Below are 21,192 nucleotides of genomic sequence, written 5' to 3'. Positions count from 1 at the left end.
AGATCACGCAATGGTACCAGAACAAGGAGTAGATTTTGAGAGAGAAGCTGTGCTGTTGGCTATTAGATAGCAAGCACCCTCATCTCTGAGTCAGACTGCCCACCTAGAAAGTAAGCAGCATGGATTGGAGGATGGTGAAGGCCTGTCTCCATACAGTGCAGGTTCAGAATCAAGAGTCAGAAGCAGGATTTCAATTCACCACAGACAGGACATACACTGCCATATGGGTGTTTCTTCTTTGTGGTGGCTGTCTGAAGTCCCCGCCCCATCCTTGGTTCCTCTTTGCTAAGTGAAAGGCATCAGAACATCACAGGAGGGACCCTGTGGTCCTTCAAGTTGTTTAAAATTTTGATTTCTACACAGTAGATCAGGGTCGGACACTACTTCTACCCCCCTGCTAACCCTTTATGTATGTGTTCCCTAGGCAACAACAGCCACCTCACTTGTATGGAGGATGGGTTGTGGTCCTTCCCAGAGGCCCTATGTGAGCTCATGTGCTTGGCTCCACCCCCAATACCTAATGCAGAACTCCAGACATCCCGGTGCCGAGAGAGCAAGCATAAGGTGGGCTCCTTCTGCAAGTACAAGTGCAAACCAGGATATCATGTACCAGGCTCCTCCAGGAAGTCAAAGAAGTAAGTGGGGCTGGAAGCAATCCATAAGCTGTGGGGAGGGGAGTTGGGTCTGAACTCTTGATTGGAGGGAAGCAGTCACTTCTACTCTGGTGGCATTTTTCCCATTTTTCCTCACCATTTCTTCTCTTCCTTTCTGACTTGTGGAAAGCTCAAGGATATTGTTTTGATAACGTTTGGTTCAAGCATAACTACCTTTGAGTTCTGGCTTGTGTGTCTACTGGCTACAAAATCTCACACAAGTGATTTTGCTTTTCTTGGATTCTACTTTTTCAGGAGAAAATGAAGATGATGTTAACAGTTACTGCATAGGGTTGTTGTAAAGAATCAATGAGAATATGCATGTAAAATGCTTGAAAAATACCTTGCACATAGTGGTTGTCCAATATATGGTTCATATTAATATTATTGTGGTGCCAACACCATTCTAAACAGAAGGGAGAGTACAAAGGGCTGGCAGCACTTTTGTTTTGCCTCACCCACATATAACTTGCCCCTGATACAAGAATTCTTTGGATGAGTTATCCTTAATTCCTTTCACAAGACCCTCACCACTACCTGGAACAAGTAGGGATTCAAGAATAGGAAAGAGAAATATAATAAGGCCAGATGTATGCTTTGGAAAGGTGTGAATTTAGTTGTTTGGTTGGCCCCTGGAGCATGCTCTTCTTTTGTCTCCTCTTTGAAGGCGAGCCTTTAAGACTCAGTGTACCCAAGATGGCAGCTGGCAGGTGGGAGCTTGTGTTCCTGTGACCTGTGATCCACCTCCACCAAAATTCCATGGGCTCTACCAGTGCACTAATGGCTTCCAGTTCAACAGTGAGTGTAGGATCAAATGCGAGGACGATGACACCTCCCAGGTAAGCCTCCCCTGACATTTGAGTTGTTATAAGTTAATTCTGGCCTCCAAACCAAAAATCTGCAAGGCACCTTCTTCAACTGTCCCTGTTTCCTCTCTGAACATTGGGAGCAGACACCAGGTCCTACCCATCTTTCCTCTAAGACATCCAAAGCTGTTCTCTTCTGTCTCTACAACAACCACCCAAACACAGGCCACCATACTTCATTCTAGGTTTGCACTTTCTTGGTTATTTACCTGCTCTAGTTTGTGCAGTATCAGAGTGATTTTGTTCAAAATGTAAATCCAACCACAGCAGTTCGCCTGCTGAGAGCCCCTGGTGAGCCAGCAACTGCCATTTCTCCTAGGATAAAATTTTATCACCTAAAGGTGACTTTCAAGTCTTTTATTCATCACCAGGAAATCTGATCCCCTTTTGCCCTCTGCATTCTCTACTTTGGAGAGTTCCCTTACCTTTCCCAGCTGGTTGAATCTTCATTATCCTTCACTCCTCAGCCCAGGCATTTCTTCTTTCATGAACCCTTTCGGATGTCTCCTCCACTTTTGAGTTCAGTAGCAGTCCTCAGGATTACCCTAAAGCATTGTGATTGTACTACTTCCATGTTGTGTTCCAATACTATGAAGTGAAATCTTCCCAGTACCTTCAGCACTCTGGACAGTGCCAGGCACCTAGTAGGTACTTAGGAAATGACAGCTGTAGTAAGACACTGAAATGGGCTTTAGAGAACATCAACATCAATTTCCTCATTTTCCAAATGAGCAAACAAGGATTCAGAGGGGTTATTTGGTCATCCAGGATGGCACAGCTAATGTCACATGAGTCAAATGAGAACCTGGGTACCCCAACTGTAGACAAACTGAGTCAAGTTGGCATACCTGCAAACCCTCAGAAATTTACACTCATGAGCCTCTGTGTGCAGTCCTGAAGGAAGTCAGTCCTGACTGCCAAGCAAGCAGACACTAGTGCCGGAACAAGAAAATGCCAGAGATTATTGTGGTCCTCTCTCACAGGCTGATCAACTTCCCTCTCACTCCCTTGTATAAAATTGTTGCTAGCAGTTGCTGAAACTGCTGAGCCAAATAATATTTTGGCTGCAGTCTTGTTATCAGACTGAAACCCAGTTGCCTGGGGCCTGCCAAGCAACTTTCATGGCTAGTTTGTATTTAAAGGGGAGGAAAATGTAAATGTATCACATGACTCAAGCAGTTCTGTTTGGCAACTCGGGGGAGGTCAGGCTCAAAGGAGCAGGGTATTGTTTGTCAGCGCAGAGAATCAGGGAACGTGTGCCAAATGGGCTCCTAACACAATTGACTTTTCTAGTTTGTACTGAAAATGAATTTCCTCTACCCCCAGACCAGGGGCCTGAGAGCCAAATCTAGTATTCACCTTAGATCCCCTTTTGCTGCCTGTAAACACAGCAGGAGCGTGTAGCCCGGAGCATCTTGAATCAGCTTGTATGGAGCAGGAAATTTTGGCTTTCCAAGCAGTATTCAGATTCTGGCAAGGAAAATTGGGGGCTTTTATAGGGGAAATTCACACACACTCTTTCATTGCCACTGAACAAATAAAACTCCCACTTCATTCATTCTATGGAAGCTCATATGATGCTGGATGTGGAGCCCCGAATTTCAAGTGGTGGTTTCACTACTTGTTAACTAGAGCACATCACTTTTGGGTTTTCGATTTCTCATCTGTAAAATAGAGGGTTGGAATAATGCTACCTATCTTGCAGGTTACAGATGAGGATTAAGTGAAGTAATGAAAATAGGGTATCTCTCTGAGGACCTCCTAATGCAGTGCACAAGCTATGCCACCATGCATGGCAGCATTCCTGCGAACACACATATGAACTATCCTGTCTCTAGGATGCTATCTCTGGGCTCCTTTAGTACCTAGAAACCAAGACAGCAGATTGTCACCTGGCCCTCTACTGGCTTGCTCCAGAAAGTCAGAGACAGGGATACCCAGCACAAAGCCTGGGGTGGGGGTAACAACACTTGAAGAATTGTAGTGGAGTCTGATCTGTTGTTCAAATAAGCAAGTAGATTAAGAGACTCAGCTGACACTTAGAGAGCTGTGTGTGTGTGTGTGTGAGACACGCTCAGTTCTCATGATGATGCTGATAGTGAACTCCATTTCCATCTAACAAAAGAGGCAGGGAAGCTTAGGAATTTCACTAAGTCCACACACCTTAGAAGCTGGAGTGGGGGTTTGGATCTGAGCATTGTGACTGAAAATCATGCTATTGATTATTACACTAACATCATCCAAAACTCACTTTTGCATTTTCTAATTGAACCTACGTGTCCAAATCTTGTAAAAGGAGATAATCTCTACTCTATTAGGTTATAATGCTGTTTTTATAGCTGTTAAACAGTGCATATGCATTAGGTAATTGTAACTATCCCTTCAGTTCACTGTGTATCTATGCAGCAAAAAAATATGAAGGAAGAGTTAGAACAAACATGCTTTTTAAACACTTTGTTTAGTTATTGGAAAGCCAATGAAAGGGCCAGGCAAGATGGCTCAATTGCAAAATCCTCACATTGCAAGCACCAGGATCCCATATGGATATATGTTTGTGTCCTAGTTATGCTGCTTCCCATCCAGCTCCCTGGTTATGGCCTAGGGAAGCAGCAGAGGATAGGTCAAAGCCATGGGACCCAGCACCCACGTGGGAATCTTGGAAGAAACTCCTGGCTCCTAGCTTCGGATGGGTCCAGTTCCAGCCATTGCAGCTACCTGAGGACTAAACCAGTGGATGGAACATCTTCCTCTTTTTCTTTTCTTCTCTCCATGTATCTGGTCTACCTTTCCAATAAAAATAAATAAAAACTTTATATTAAAATGTCAGTGAGAAGCATAGGGAGAGAGGGAGGGTAGAGAGAGAGAGGGAAAGAGAGAGAGAATGCCCTCAGTCCTGTGGTTTATTCCTCAAATGCCCATGATGGCAAGAGCTGGGTCAACTCAAAGTTGAAAACCAGGAACTTAATCAATCTCCCACATGGGTATCAGAGCCTCAGATCCATGAGCCATTGCCTGCTGCCTCTCAGGTGCACCTTAGAAAGAAGCTGGAATCAGGAACAAAAACTGAAACTCAGCCACCTGAAACACATTACAAGCATCCCCGATGACAGCATAACCTCTCACCAGCATGCCTGGCTTACATCATGCTTTTATGCAGACAAATGCATAGACAAAGAACGGCATGCTGTGAAGTTAAAGAATGCTTGTGAGCATTTTTTAAAGAATTCTGCCTTTTTGAAAGGCAGAAAGGAGAGGCAGAGACAAAATAACTTTCATTCTCTCATTTACTCCCCAAATTCTTTGAATACCCGGATCAGGGTAAAGGCAAAGCAAAAGAGAGAGAGAGAGAGAGAGAGAGAGAGAGAGAGAGAGAGAGAGAGAGAGAGAGAAAGAGAGGGAGGGAGGGACTCAAAGGAGCAAAATGAATGATATATGGTCCCACATTATATGGTGGGGCCTCTCCCTTTTGAATTTCCCAAGCAAATTGCAGCTAGTTCTAATATATCTTCCATTGCAACCCAAGCTGTCCAGCCAGCACTGGCCCACGTAGTGCTGAAGTCTGCAGCCTTTTCAAGGGCTGGAGGCCAAGTACATCAGAGAGCCAGGCAAAGGCTGCAGGAAATTGGGGTCAATTTTCTATCCCCCTGAGGACCCAATGGAATCATGGAGCCTGGAGCCTGGGGCTCCAAAAGGGAGAGTCTGGGTTCTCTAAAACCACCTGGAGCTGTATAATTGGCCCTGAGCCTACACCGAACCCAGAGGAGGGCACTTCTCTTATGGCTGCGTGTTCAGGGTGTTCATCCTTCTCACAGGACCAGGGAAACCTCTACAATATTTGAACCTTTCTTTTGCTGTCCCAAAGATATCTAGAGAGCCCCCATTTCTTTTCTTTTCTGAATCCTGTCTTTCTGTATCAATTTTCTCAGATGGGGGTTTCAGACTGTTTCAGTTCTTGTACTGTTGATTCATTTCTTCATGCATGTAGTACATGTCATACATTTCCTCATTGTTTTATCTATTTATTTGCTCACCGATGTGTTTATTTCCTCATGGTTAAATTCATTTCTCTTTTTGCAAAATGTATTCTACCTTTTTCCACCTGTTCACCCTATCCGCAACAAACAGCTTTGGATAGACAGATAGACAGATTGATAAGCAATACCAAAATTAAAGAATGAATAAATAAAGTAGTCAAGTGTGCTGAAAGATCCTAAGGATAGAGATGAACAGAGCACCGTCCTGGGCCTTGAAGGGCTCAACATCTAGTTGGGGAACAAATGATAAACAAAGAGACAATGTAATGCCAGAGACTTTAAGGTAATGCACATGCAGAATTGGGGAAGCTTTATGAAGTGCAAATCATGCCACAGAAGGTGCTTTCCAAGGAGACAAGCAAGGGGGAGAAACACAGCAGGCAGAAGCAATGATGGGCACCAAAGCAGGGCATGTGGTATCTGTAAGGTTGCAGGTCCAGGTAATCAAAGCTTAGGGTTGGTTGTGGTGCTGAGGAAGGGAGGTACCTGAAGACCTATAGAGATAAGCACTGGGACTGTCCTTGTCTTTGGTGCCTGAATGCAAGCATGTGACTGCTGTTCATACAACTGCATGTTCCGTGAGTTCACTGGAGAAAATACTGGCTCTCTTTCCTTTTGTACTTTGCAGAGCCAGACATAGAGTGTCGTGGGAAACAAAATGTAGAATCTGCAGAGGGTTCACAGAAATGAGTATTAAAAATGATACATTTCAAAAATCTTTACAGCAAAATAAACTTGTTTAAAATGTCTTCGTGGTTTGAGATACAAAAAGAGAGAGGATATATTCATCCACTAGGTCACTCTCAAAGTGCTCATAATGGCTAAAGTGGGCTGAGCAAAACTGGGAACTTGGAATTCTAAGTCTCCCACTTGTGTGGCAGGAATGCAAATGCTTGAGCCATCACTGTGATCTCCCAGGATCTCCCAGGATTGGTATCAGCTGGAAGTTGGAGTCAGCAAGCAGCACCAGTGTTGAAACCATACTTAGATAGGAGACTCTTGGCATCTTAATGACTATGATAAATAACCACTTCAGCAAATTTGTTCTCAACCCCATTTCCCACATTCTGAAATATCCTCACATTCCTTGAGTTCAGTGGCAGTTTTGAAACATCTACAAAGAGGACTTCACTGTGAATCTTGAAAGTTGCAAAGAAAACCCTTTGGAGAATTCGTCTTCCAACTGCATTTACCTACTTTATGGAAGACTGAGAAACTATGTTTGATTTTAAAGAATTGGAGGGAGCAGGAAAGATATAAGTTTCCACATGTTATACTTATAGTGCCTTTTTTATGAGAAGGGATTCAAAATGAAAAAGAAAAGGGAGGGAAATCTCAAGTAGAGAAATGCAACTTGAAAAAATTTCTTTATCTGAGCCCCTTGTAAATATCCATGATTGATTCCAATAGGCAGCCAGCCCTTCAGAACAAGTACAGAAGCTGATAGTTTTCAATTAAGAAAAAAAAATAGCAATAACAAGGAACACAAGTGAAAACTGGAACAGTTCTTACTAAGATTGCTAGAAGACCTTAAAGCCACAGCCTAAAAAACCCTGGAGTTGGGCTATGTAGAAAGATCTTTAAGTCACAGCCTAAGAAGCCTTGGGGTTGGGCTGTGTGGAAAGTCTTCAGCAAGTCTCTCTGTGCTCCCTCTGTAAAATGTAGACACTATTTCCTCCTTGAAAGAGGAGGGTGCTTGAGTTTTGATCATAATTAAAATATTATTTTGAAACAGTATTCTAACATAAGGGGAAATAACATTTATCTTGTTACTCTGTGACTTCTCCTGGTATGAGCTGCGTGTTTCTTGGTCCTGATCATGTGTTTGTGTCGCTCAGGGGCATGGGAACAATGTCATTCACTGCCGCAAAGATGGCACCTGGAGTGGTTCCTTCCACCTCTGCCAGGAGATGCAAGGACAGTGCTCGGCTCCGAATCAGATCAACAGCAACCTGAAGCTGCAGTGCCCTGATGGCTATGCCATAGGTACCATGGGCCCATGAAGGGTGCAGTGGGAAGGGGAAAGAGCCCCTGGGAATGTGGGATTAGCGGTGGGGAGGTCATTGAGCACCTCTGTGGTGTGAGGTCCTGCACAGGTGTCAGGGAACAGAAATGACTGAGACTATAGTCTGGCCCCCCAAGAGAACCAGGGACAGGGATATAGCAACAGTGAGTATGACCAGTGGAAGTACAGCAAAACTGTTGAATGCCTATGGCAACACTGCCATCTCCCATGGAAAGGGGTGCTTACACAGGGATTTGAAAAAGCTTGTCAGGCGGAAATGGCATTGCAGGTGGGAAGAGCCAGCTAATCAAAGATCGGGAGATATGAGAGCAAAATTCATGTTTAGGAGAGCCACACAGTCACCCAGTTTGACTTCCTTTCCTCACCAATCTTAAAACTCACATCATAGTAAACACTCAGGAGCACCTGCCATGAGTCAGGTTCTGCATCAGGCTTGAATGGGCAATGTGTCAAGCTTGCTCCCAAATCTTGTCCTATCTAAGGCCAGGCTCTTTTAAAAATCTCAGCTATTAACAAGGATTCTAAATATTGTCTGTACTGGAAAATGACAACTCAAGAAATGCACACAATGTGGGGAGACAACTTGGAATGTGATGCCTGGCGTTGGCCTGGTTGAAACCAGGAGCCTGGACAGATGCATTAATCACAATCTCCATGGTCTCTTGGGAACTTGGAGTGCTTGGAGTCTGACCTCATCTAAGGGCATTGATGCTGACCTCTTTGGGTGATTCTCTAATTGATGGTGATGAAAAGCCCAGGGAATTTAATGTCCTTTCTCATGGCCAATGTGATTTATGGGGCCTTGGCCAGGGATGTCTAGTGCAGAAAATGATCTGATATACACAGGGCCGATGTGTACATCCAGCACGCCAAGAGCTTTCACTGGTTGCACATAAGTCAGGCTAATGTTTGGAGAGTAAAGGTTTGACAACTGACCACTTCCTTTTGAGAGTGAACAACCCTTGAGAGCAGTTCTTCACTTGAACACAGAGCAGGAATCCACATTCTTGGGCATTTACTAATGAATGAGTCAGAAAAACCCAAGAATGTGGCATCTTTGATAAGTCAGAAGATCCCACAAAGCCACCCATCTGCCAAGCTTGTCCAGGAGGAAAGTTTCAGAAAGAGGCAATCTTACAGGATTTGCCAGCATGGCTACTCGGGAAAGCTGGGACAACAGGGGCTGCCATGCTGAATAGCGGTGACCTTTTCATCTCCATCATTTGTATTTGGTGTGCATGGCTGTGGACACATACATCCATGATAAGCTCTGAAACTCAACAAACTCAGGTTGTGCAAGTGAACACTCAGCCGTACTAAAGACTGGCATAGAGTGACCCTCTGAGGAAAAATTCTGATTAAGAGACCTTTATTTAAAGACCTGTCCAAATATTTATTGCATGTCTATGTCCATTAGCACATTCTCATACAACACACTTAAATTAACACATCATAGATAAAAAATACTTCATAATCAACATAACATCAAACACACATCACACACAACACGTATGCCTAGCACCTGAATATCTACCTGGTACCACACAGATGCACCAGACACACACATGGCACATAAATCTACAGGTAGAACACAAACACGGGTTTCAGATCAACCTTTACAACTATCCAGAGAAACAGGGAGAGGTGTGACAGAAAGGTAAAGAAGTCTGTGTGATATTAGGATTGAATTATCTTCCCCTTTCCCCATACTTGCTGCACCATCTTGTGATTCTAGTAATCCTGAGTGGGTGATGGGTGAGTGGGGCTTATAGGAAAACAGGACTTAGAAAGCAATTGAGGGAGACAGTGAGAAGGAAATGGGGAAGGCAGCTGTCTTTCCATTCCTGGCTTCCCTCCCAGGGCCCCTTACATCCACCTCCCTGGCTGGCCCCCTCTCTGTGGAGAGCTCAATTCACCCTGGAGAGAAACAGGATTAAGACATTGAAAGCAGGGTGAGATGTGGACAGGGCATGGGTGGAGCCTGGAGGATGCATCCTGGAGTCACACAGGCCTCTTCACTCCGATTGCTCCCCACACAGCCTGGGGAGGCTGGCACAGCAGCTACCAGCCCTCAGAAAATTACTGCAGCAGCTACTGCTGTTGCTGCCACCATGGCTGCCACCCTCCCTTTGCCTGCCTCCCGGGAAGGAGAGGTGGGGGAGCTGGTGAGATCACCACTCTGTAATGATGCCAATTATGGCTCATATATCACAACACAGCAGCCTGGTCCTGCAGCCCAAGAGCCCAGGCATGGGGGAAGGGAGCCCAGAGCAGGGAGAGGCAGAGGCAGGGAGATGAAACCCGGCTGCTGCAAGGACATCCAGTGCCCCACTTTGGTTTCTTCCAGTTTTTCTTTTTTTCCTTTCCTTTTTTTTTTCTCTTCCCTTGGAATAAAACAGCCTTTATTTATGTCTCAGAGGCTGGATCTTCTGCTTTGTTTGTTGTTGCTGTTGTTGTTTTAAGAAGAATTTCATTATCACAGATTTGTCTCATCTTTGTTCCTTGAAATGCCTTTGGAACCGGTCTCCTGACAAAACATACATCACTGTGTTTCCCAGAATGCTTAGCAATTCTACCCTCTTTGTCTCTTGACTCATCTTTTGACTTCTTGCGTCTCCTGCATTTCTATTCTGTCTTCCGGACCTTCACTCACCTCTGCCCTTTCTGTTGCTGCCAGCTTTCCATTCTCTGCTCTCCATTTAGCTTTCTTGTCCATGGCTAAGCCTGCAAGTCAGGAGGACTGGTCCTCCTCCTATGAGCTTTGTAATTCTCTGGCTCCCTGACCTAGGAAACAGGTGTGATAACACCTGAGTTTCATGGCTGGATTTGCAGGGAAATGCAGTGACATAGGAAAAGCACCTGGCAAGGGAAGGAAGCTCTCACCTCTGGGTTCAGTGTCTCATATTGAAAATGAAGAGTTTCTAATCATTACTCTGGATGGTCATTCTCCCTGAGAGTTTCATAGATGGAAGATGATGATAAAATGGCATCAGAATGGGTGTTGAATAGATTATGTACATATGAACGGCTGGTGTTCGCCAAAGACTCTCTGTGTGTCAAGCACTGGTTACATTCCCTGGTGAATCAACCATATCTTTGCCCTGCTGAAGCAAAACTGAATGTGAAGACAAGATCTAAGGGGGTGAGGTCAGGAGCAGAGTGACACACACAAGTACGCAGTAGAAATACAGAGCAAATCTAATAGACATTCAGAAGATTAAGTACTCTTGTTCAGCTGCAGAAAAGAGGGTAGACTTTTTGGAAGAGTGCAACTGGACTTTAAAGAACTAATGGCATTCGGTCATGGGAAGGTAGATGGCCAAGATAGGGTTTTGTAGGGTGTTTCAGGAGACTAACTAGGTGAGCAGGGTGAGAATACAGAAGAAGGGACGAGTGGGACTTAGATGGAAAACTAAGTTCAGTTGAATGTGATTGGCCTAATAAAAGCATAAAAGTCATTAGTGAGGGAGGGAATTGTCCAGGCCATGGAAGATGTCGAAGGACAGTGGGATGGACTTTAGTTGCACCTGGATAGAATCTTAGAAAGATTTCTGAATATGGGGCTGACCATGGTAAAAGCAGACCCAGGGTCCAGAACATAGCAGTGGGTGAGTCGTAGCTGGATTGGAAATGAGTGGAGCTGGGGCGATGAGAGGTGGCTCTACTAAGACAACTCTCACCTTTCCACTATCATGAGGGAAAAGGGAGTAGCAAAATCCACTCGCTAAGAGGGTGGCTCGTGGACACAAGGAGGCTGGGGGATAAGCCATTGCTTCATCCTATACTTTCCCTCAGGGTCGGAGTGCGCCATCTCATGCCTGGACCACAACAGCGAGTCCGTCATCCTGCCAATAAATGTGTCTGTGCGTGACATCCCTCACTGGTTGAACCCCACAAGGGTGGAGGTAAGTGACCAAATTGCTAAGGGGGTAAGAACTGACACTGCTGAATACTCGCCCTTTCCTGGTGCGAAGTACATCCTTTTGCCTGTATTACTTCATGTAACCATTACACAATAATTTCTTAATCAAGTTTTAATTATTTAATGCTTTTTCTCTGCTAGTTATTGTGTTGAGTGCCTTCTAATTGCTGTTCCACTACTAACTACTGACAGTTTCAGAGCAAGAGTACAACTGGAATTGGTTTACAAATGAGAAATCTGAGATATTGAGTACATACAGACAGGTGTATGTAGCCAGAAAACAACCCCAGGACTGCCCAGGTGGAAGGACTGTGCTCATGAAGATAATGCTATTTATCTTCTCTAGTGCTTTTCATTTCATCTTTTCTAGCATTGTGTGTGGTGTGCCTGTCTGGTAAAAAGATTATGGAGAACCTGCAGATTGGTGCTGTGAAGGATGGGTCACTGTTTTCTGTAGTAGTGGACACTGAGATAGAGAAGCCATCTGATTGGACTATAATCAAAATATGACTTCAAGCTTGCGTGCTTCCCCTGGTATAGGACTGGCATACACCTGGCCAGGTGGCAGAGGGGTCCCACATGTCAGTGTGAACTGCACTTAGATTGGTATTCCCAGTTTGCCATGTGTCACTCACCAGTCAGGGCCCTCAAGAGTTTTGCTGTGTGACTCCACTATCATCCTCCCAAGCAGTGTGGCTCTAGGCACCAACTTCTCACCCTGGAGAGAGTGTGGGAGTGAGCTTCAGCCGTTGTATTCTTCCCCCGCTTTTGTGCCTTGGTGCTGGGAGCTGCCCTGCCATCTACCTACCTTCTACAGGTCCCAGAACTCTATACCAGGTGTACTGATTCTTAAATGAGCTGAGGGTACACTTGCAAGGGCTTCCTCAGCACTTTAGGTGGAAGGACCAGGTTCAAATTCTGTGCTACCCGATATACTGTGATGTTTCTCCACCCGCTTCCTGCCTCTCAGTCCTGTTTCTCTTCTTTTACCTCTTTCTTTTCCTATCTGTATCTCTGTCTCTCCAACTTTACTTCCTTTTTTCCTCTCTCTCTGTTTTCACTCCATCTCTCTCTCCTCCTTCTCCTGATCTCTCTTGCACTTGCTCTGTCTTCCTCTCCCCACACTCACCCCACCCTCACTCTCCTATCAGTCCCAGACTTCATGGTACATCCACAAGGGTTCTACCTGCTTCATCTCCTTAATCTGCTTTCTCCACCAAAGCATATCCTTCTTCGATCTAATTCAAGCTCCCCACGTTGCTTCCCCAGAGCTCTCCAGGGTACAGGATATGTTGACCACATCCTGAACCAGGCACAGGCAGTTGGACACCATCAGGGGAGGAAGATACTCTTTATGCAGATAGGATAGGGGGCATACAGGCCAGGGTCAGGCAGACAATCCAGCTAGACTACCTATCAGTATTCTGAATCCACTCCTCTACTCCCCTCCCTATATCCGTCTAAGCTCCATCACTTCCAAAAGCAGGTGAATGTTGCTCACACATAGAGCACACACTGGAGACCTTTCTCTCACCCCAATTCTTGGCCTGGTCCAGCTTCCACCTGAGGCCTCATATACCTCTGGATAAATTCCCATCTTTCCCTTGGTGAGCCCCAGGCACTAAAGAGTTCAGTTATAATTCACTGTGAAATAAATCCAGGGATTTGAAAGCCAGCAAGCCACCCTCCCCCCAGTCACCCACCCGCTGCCTACCCACCCCAACCCCCACCCAGTCCCCTGGCCAGCCTGCCTTTATTGATGCCGGCCTGCCAAGAGAGCCTAACGAGGTTCAGACCTCCACCAGTCTCTGGAGGCCTCATTATCCAGGAGGAAAATAACACAGAAAGAGGGAGGAGGGCGAAGGGCAGAGATTGATGATTTCCAGGAATAAGGCAGAAAAGCTGGCCCCTGCTGCACTCTTGCCCCTTGCGCTTATGAGAGCTGCAGAAACAGACCTGCCAGTGCAGGCCTTCCCAGGCCCAAAGAGGTCCTGGAAAACACCTCTGCTTTCCGAAGGCTGGAGGGTCTGCCTCTGAATGTTGTGCAAGGCAGATGGTTGGGGCTGAGTCTCTGCTCCAACTCTGAACTACATTTGTCCTCAGGATGAGAGAAGTGACAGTTGACATTCAGTGGATGCCTACCGGCAGGCACTCTCCATCCGGTCCTCCCTCTGTACACACACATGTGCACCCACACACCCTCTTCAGTGAGGTGGGTGGGCACTAGGTTTCTGATACTTTGGTGCAGGAAGTGTAACTCAGAGATGGATGCTGCTTGTCTTAGAGGCACTCAAGGAGAACCTAGATCAGTCTTACAGTTTACTTCAGTTTTCCCTGAAGCCTTCATGGAATAGACGATAATAATTAATAATAAAAATGGCAAAATGTTTTCTGAATAATCACCAAGGATGCACTGGCAGATGTTTAATCACTAGACAGCCTAAAAAAAAAAGTTGATTCTGATGGGTAGTTTTGCCAGGTTCCTTAGTGGAAACACTCCTCTCTGTGACAGTTGAAGATTTTCAAATAGAATCACCGACATAAAGTTGGGAAGATGAAAAGACTCAGGCACTTTGGCACTAAGCTGCAACCTTCCACTGTCACATTGCCATGACAGGCTCTGTTCTAAGTAGTTTAAATGTCTGGATGAAGACTTGATTGTTATACAAAGGAGTGGATTGTCAACGTGAAGAACATGTGTCATGATTAGTGCACTAGCCAGTGTCATCGAGTTGAACATGATAGCTCCTTGGTGGCCAGCACACTGTAGAAGCTTTAATATTGATAGCAAAAAGTTACAGGTACTGAATCAGTTGATCAAGATTGGTCCCCAATCCCTTGGCGCTTTCTTGCTATGCGTTGTGAGACACATCCCATCGCTTCCAGAACAAGATTCCATATTTGTAAGATGAAGGATAGAACGAAATCACCAGGTGTCCAAAACCTCAAATGTCTATAAAGCAGGGAGGCAAAATACATGTGTGAAGCAGACTGGTCATTGGTTTTGTATGTTAAATACATTTTTAAAATTTATTTTTATTGGAAAGGCTGACATACAGAGAAGAGGAGAGACAGAGAGGAAGATCTTCTGTCCGATGATTCACTCCCCAAGCGGCCGTAATGGCCAGTGCTGTGCCAATCCGAAGCCAGGAGCCAAGAGCTTCTTCCGGGTCTCCCATGCGGGTACAGGATCCCAAAGCATTGGGCCATCCTCAACTGCTTTCCCAGGCTGCAAGCAGGGAGCCGGATGGGAAGCATGGCTGCTGGGATTAAAACCAGCGCCCATATGGGATCCCAGGCATTCAAGACAAGGACTTTAGCCAATACGCTATTGTGCAGGGCCCAATACATTATTTTAAATGTAAATAATTATGGTGTTTCTTATAAATATTTTAGACACAAAGACTCACTCAAAAAATAAACCAATCACCTGTGTACGTACTCTAACCTAAGAAGTAACATTTTGCAGATTGAGATTCTTGCCTTTTTCTTGAGAGATAGCTTGAAGCCACTCCCCACAGTAGAATGTGGGATTCCATTTCTCAGCAAAGTCCTTGTTCCCCTCATGCCAGACAATGTTTCCATCACCAGTGTATGCACTGTTCTGGTCTCCAACACTATAGATTTGTTTTTATTATTGCTGAACTCCACATTAACTGAAATGACCAGGTATGTGCCTCATGATGCTCTTGTGTCAGCATAACTTTTAGCATCCATTGAGAAAAAAAACAAACCTGTTTATATGCACTTTTAAGAGATATAGGCATGGGGAACACATCCTCTCATCTCACCATCAAGTTGAAACAAACTCAATGAGAGATGGAAATAGTTCTTGGAGCTGAAGAGACTGTAGCTAATGGTGAAAACAACCAAAAAAAAAAAAAAAACCACTTTTGGCAGTTCCCATATGAGGGTGATTTTACCCAACTGCAGCAATTTGAAAATGTGGACCTAGAGTGATCACATTTCTGTTTTTCCTTACTTAATGACATTTGAAGTTTAGAAAATTTGAAATCTATGCAAAATATTTTTAAAATTTACTCTGAGAGAGCAAGAAAGAGAGGTAACATCCAGGAATACCTGGGAGATCGCTACGCAGTTCAGATCTCCCGAGGAGCATGCAAGGAACTGACTGGTTGAAGTGCCACTCACAGCTTCTCAGTGTACCCTTACAGGAGACTGGAATTAGGACTGGAAGTCACGCACACCAATATGGGTTGGCCATGTCTCAAGGGACATCTTCGTTACCATGACAAACACCTGACGTGAAATGTATTTATTTATTTGTTTACTTTTTGTTGTGTTGGCATACAATTTTGACTTTCACTAAGTGCTTGTATGTCATACTAAACAATTTCTGTGGATGATGCAACCCAAAGCCTTTGGCGTGCAAGCTACAGCTGCAATAGACTCTTCCATTGTAGATGTCTACAAGTCTGAGTGGCAGCACATTCCCAACCAGCTCCTAAGAAATGTTTCCAATTACTCCTGAAACCCCCTTTGCTTAGGGGTTCCAGGGAATTTTCATAATAGAAATTTCTAAGCAGCTGAAACATGGCTTTTATAATGGCTTATGGAAAAAAAAGAAAAACACAGAGAAGCGATGAATTAAGGAAATAAGCAGGGAATTTTCATGAATTGACTACTCTGCTATATAGGCATTATTTGACAGGCACCTTCCAAAACAAAATCTCACGTGGTCTCCACATCCGAATGAGGCCAATGCTGTCACTGTTTTAGATTAGAAAACTGAGGGTCATAAAGTTTGTCGCTGTCAATTCACATAACTAATGTAATGTGGCTAACTGATCTGTACTGCATCGTACAAAGGAAGTGCTCTACACAACTTTTGAAAAATGAGCAATGGAATGCATGCAGACAACAGATACGGAATTTATTTCTTGAAAAACAGGCAATCACCTTCACCCGTTTACTGTTACTATAATGAAGTATCTGATGCAGGTTAATTTTATAAAGAAAAGGGACGTATGTAACTCACAGTTCTCGATTTTCAGACATGACACTTGTGTCATGTTGGCTATAGAAAGAACCTCATGGCACACAGCAAGAGCATGTTGAGAGACAAAGAGAGAGAGAGGGATCAGATTGCTGAGCAGGGGGCCAGAGAAGGACTGGCTCCTATATTTCTTTCGGAAGGCACAGCCTCAAGATATCTCAGTGGGGATACCAAGCACTGTTGAGGAGAAGCCCACAGATGAGGAGATCTGGGCAAAATTGGCTAGTTTCTGAAATACTCTTGGCCACATTCCAGCATTCATTCATTTATTCTTTTTTTTTTTTTGAAAGATTTATTATTTTTATTTTCTTGGAAAGGCAGATGTACAGAGAGGAGGAGAGACAGAGAGGAAGATTTCCATCCGATGATTCACTCCCTAAGTGGCAGAAACGGCTAGTGTTGAGCCGATCCGAAGCTGGCAACCAGGAACCTCTTCCAGGTCTCCCATGAGGGCACAGGGTCCCAAAGCTTTGGGCCATCCTTAACTGCTTTCCCAGGCCACAAACAGGGAGCTGGATGGGAAATGGAGCTGTCGGGATTAGAACCGGCACCCATATGGGATCCCAGTGGTGCGTTCAAGGCAAGGACTTTAGCCGCTAGGCCATGGTGCTGGGCCCCATTCATTTATTCTTCATTCACTCATTCAATAAACATTGATTGCATACCTCCAAAGCACATTCTTTAAGCAGTAGAAATATAAGGAAGGACATATCTATGCTTATGAAAAATGTATCCAGAAGAAGGACCATAGCTCAAAAACTGATAATGTGGGGAAAATATACATATATATATGTATTCGTGTGTATATGTACATATATATATGTATATATATATATATATATGTAAATCACTCAAACTAGATTCTTCACTCAAGCAGAAAAGGAGCTCCTTGTGGAAGATATCCAGGAGAGTATTTAATCTGGTTTTCTGGATGCAGTCTTCTGAAGATGCCTTTTTATGTCTTTGATTTTCCTAGACTCATCTTGTGTGACTTCCATGTTCTAGACAGTCTATCCCCAGCTACATTTGTCACAAAGCCTGTCCAACTGTCCAAACCTTGGTCTTCTCTTTCACCCAAGACTAAGCTATTTTGTCACTGAAGGGTTTTCAACCTTTTAAGGAAACTATAATGTTCAAAGCATGGACCTTGTCATCCAGCTGGGATGTGCTTTCCGTCACTGCCAGTGTGTACAATTTGGGGAGGCTGTTTTACTTTCTGTGCTTCAGTTGCCTCTTATATAAAGCAGAATCAAGAACAATGCTTACATAAGAGTTTTGGAAAGAATTGCATTAGATGAAAAACACTGAGCACAGACCTTGGGGCCTAATACTCATTTAATAGGGTTTAGTGATGATGATGGTGATGGTAGTAGTAGTTTCATTATGATGAAGACAGAGGAAATGATTGGTCATGATGGTGGACATGATAGTAGTAATGTAGGATGATCGCTTTACCATGGTGATGATGATAATGGTGGCAGTGGTGGTAGTGATGAAGTTGATGGTGACAATTTTATGCAGGAAAAAAATTACTATTTCTACTCACTAAAGAAGGCCATGAAAGTCCTCTTACAAAATCTGACCTGAGTGAATCCATGTCTCACTAGCATCCAGAGGTACAAGCTGACATTTGAGGTGCCCCTTTTGGGTCTTCCAACCTGTGGTCAAGCCTTTTCCTTCAGCTCCCACTGCCTGTCCCCTTCTCAGTTCTTGTTAAACGCAGGGAGTCTCTCCAATGAGACAGGTGGGATTTGCAGCCCGGAGTAGTAGTGGAAAATTCAAAAGCCAGGAAAGATAAATAGACTAATGCAGATACTGTAAATGTTCTTTTTCTGAATTCACGTCAGGTAAGCTTCAACTGACAGAAACTCGTGTAACATACCAATACACTCCTACAGATGGATTAAATTAGCTCTCAGATAAACAGAGGGGATGGTATAAAAATCCCTGTTGTGTCCTAACCTTACTTTTTTTACTTCTTGAAATTTTACCAATGCCCTTCAACACCCTTGAGCTTTGGCCAGGGACAGACTCTCAGGATCTAAAATGAAAACATGGTTTAAGTTTTTCTAAGAGAATGAAAGTAGGCAGTCCTGTCTGCTATAGTTCTATGAGTGTGGAATAGAGAGGAAGACTGTAGTTTAACTGGGAGAAAAAATATTGAGCATACTAACATTCTTAATTCGAGTTTTTACTATACTGTATTCCATGTCTAATCATGGAGGCAAAAAGAAACTGTGTTTTCAAGAAGCTTAAAGAATTCACCCATAACTGTTTCTACATCATTTTATCTCAATACACTGTCATAAAAAGCCTAAGGACGTTTCCATGCCCACTTCATGCATGCATGAACCAAGCCTAGTGAAAATGTAGAAAGGAACTTCAAGTCAGGATTGTAACTTCGCTTGTTCTTCAAAGTCCATGTACCACCTTGTGTATATCCTGGGAGCAGGTCAGGCCAGGTCAAAGAGGCAGCATGGAATGGATATCCAGTCTCTCATTGTGAGACTGATTGGGAAATCGTCAGACAAGTCTCTTTGTTGAAGATCTTTAATTCAGTTCAATCTCTACTAATCTGGTACTTAAGATTTTGTGCTTGGCATTTGTTGTTCCTCCAGAGCTCTCAAAGCCAGGACAAATAAGGAAATTATTGACCATTAGTAAAATTATTTCTGTTTGGACATGAATACTCTCTGTCATAAGCAATTTACTGAGTTTCTTGTTTTGTCATAGGCGTTATTCTAGATGTGTATGGTCTAACATGAAGTGGAGATGCTGCAGACACCCAACCCAGTTTTATCCTGGAGTCATGTGACTCCTTTTGGCATAACCTCACCAAGAAGCCCAGTCAATAGCTGGCTCCCATATAGATCTTCCATCAGAGCAATAATGGGCTTGCGTTTCTCATATTCTGTTCTGTGTGATTGTTCGTTTCTTAATTAAAGTTACTCAATGCCAGTCACCCAGGAGAGCAGCCCTCATAGGTTTGTGAGACTGGTTCTTGACACAGGAACTTCTCACCACAATTCTAAGCATTAGTGTCACAATGCATTGTGTTTTTCAAATAAATAATACATGATCTGGCATGAGAACCAAGGCATTTATAGAGAATAAAAAAAGGAAGCTTTGGGGATTTTTGTGGTAGCCCATCCCTGATACTACTTTACCTTACTGGATTATTTTTCATTTAGTTTACCATGCTGTTGAATTTTATCTTATAATCTGCCTTAAATAATTTCCAGAACAATTTCTTATTCCAAATCCTGGTTTCTCCGCTTAACAGCTTAGGAGCATGGGCAACTTATTCTGCTTATGGCATAAGACTAATGCTGATCTCACAGCATGACAGCAATAAATAAATAAGATAGTGCGTAAAGTAATTAGCACCACGAATGCACTCAATATATTTCAGTTGCCATTATTATTATCACCATCATTATTAGTATTAAAGGAGGCTATACATAAGTAGATATGAGCATATACTAGAGCTCTGCCTGAGGGGATTGGGCAGAGCAGTAGAGATGACACATGTCTTGAGCAGATCTTTCGAAGTTAGGTAAGGATTCTCCAGGTGACTATAAGTGGATTCTGTGAATTTCCACATTCCGACCCACACGGATGGCTGTTCATTTCTTACCTAAGGGGGAGAAGGGGAACATATCAAAATAAAAATCCTCTGATACAGAGAAACATGGGCAGCCTCAGGGAGTTATGAGCAGACGTGTGTGCCATGATGGCAGAAGTTGGAAGGGAAGATTCTTTGCCCCTCTAGAGTTCCCAACCAAAGGTTAGTCCAGTCCACCTGCAGCTGACTTGCTCTTAAGCTGTGGTGTGCATCAGCATCATCTTAGAGACTTAGTTTTGACAGGAAGAGTCTCAAGTTTGACCTTGAGACACAGACTCATGAAGTCCAAAGCAGGGCAGAGGTATCCGCCTTTTTAAGGTGTTCCTGGAGAGATACTGGCGAAGGTGGTACTCAGCTCATGCTCTGAGAAACAATGATCCACCCATTTGTCCTATTTTCCTGGTGTAACTACACACATAGCCACATGAATCTTCATGTGTACACACACACACACACACATCCCATGACCCTCTTCTCTCATATTATCTCCAGCTATGTCAGTGAGTCAAGAATCAGAAAACAATTTCTGTTCACATTTTCATTCCCAAGTTTTGTTTCTCCTCAACTTTTGTTACTGCCATAGAAATACACCAAGCATGACATAAACAGTGAGCATAAATATTATTTTGATCCTATGGCTCCTGTTATTGCAAGTAGTTGGGCAAGTTCTCTGTGTAAATGCCTGAATGAGGTGAGGACTTGGGGGTGGTTGAATGTGGTGCAATGCCAAGCTCATCTAACCTCCCTCATTTTCCATTTCTCTGCAGAGAGTTGTCTGCACTGCTGGCCTCAAGTGGTATCCTCACCCTGCTCTGATTCACTGTGTCAAAGGCTGTGAGGTGAGTCACAAGGAAAGATCTTCAGCTCTCAAGAGGCAACCCTCCTGCTATTATTGCTACTGTCATATTAATGATGGCTGCCACACACACACACGCACACACACACACACACACACACACACACACACACACGCACTGTTCCTGGAATGAGATCAAGAATCATGTTTTAGAAATGATCAAATTGAGTTAGAGAGATATAAAGAAGCATAT

The 21,192-nt window shown here is 43.9% G+C and overlaps 1 protein-coding gene across 1 annotated transcript in view; it reads left to right on the top strand.

The window, feature by feature from the left end:
- The window catches only part of PAPPA (pappalysin 1), a 234,249-nt gene that overhangs the window by 196,535 nt on the left and 16,522 nt on the right, over positions 1 to 21,192 (top strand). Inside the window, exons 16-20 of the mRNA XM_041004621.1 lie at positions 425 to 635; positions 1,321 to 1,492; positions 7,392 to 7,539; positions 11,375 to 11,484; positions 20,911 to 20,982. Of these exons, the coding sequence (XP_040860555.1) occupies positions 425 to 635; positions 1,321 to 1,492; positions 7,392 to 7,539; positions 11,375 to 11,484; positions 20,911 to 20,982 (713 nt within the window). The remainder of the gene's footprint in view (positions 1 to 424; positions 636 to 1,320; positions 1,493 to 7,391; positions 7,540 to 11,374; positions 11,485 to 20,910; positions 20,983 to 21,192) is intronic.

This window comes from Ochotona curzoniae, unplaced genomic scaffold, assembly GCF_017591425.1.
Source record: "Ochotona curzoniae isolate NIBS_2020 unplaced genomic scaffold, NIBS_Ocur_1.0 scaffold_3208, whole genome shotgun sequence".
NCBI classification, from domain to species: Eukaryota; Metazoa; Chordata; class Mammalia; order Lagomorpha; family Ochotonidae; genus Ochotona; species Ochotona curzoniae.
The sequence above is the reverse complement of the archived record's forward strand: the minus strand, read 5'-3'. Positions and strand labels throughout refer to the sequence as shown.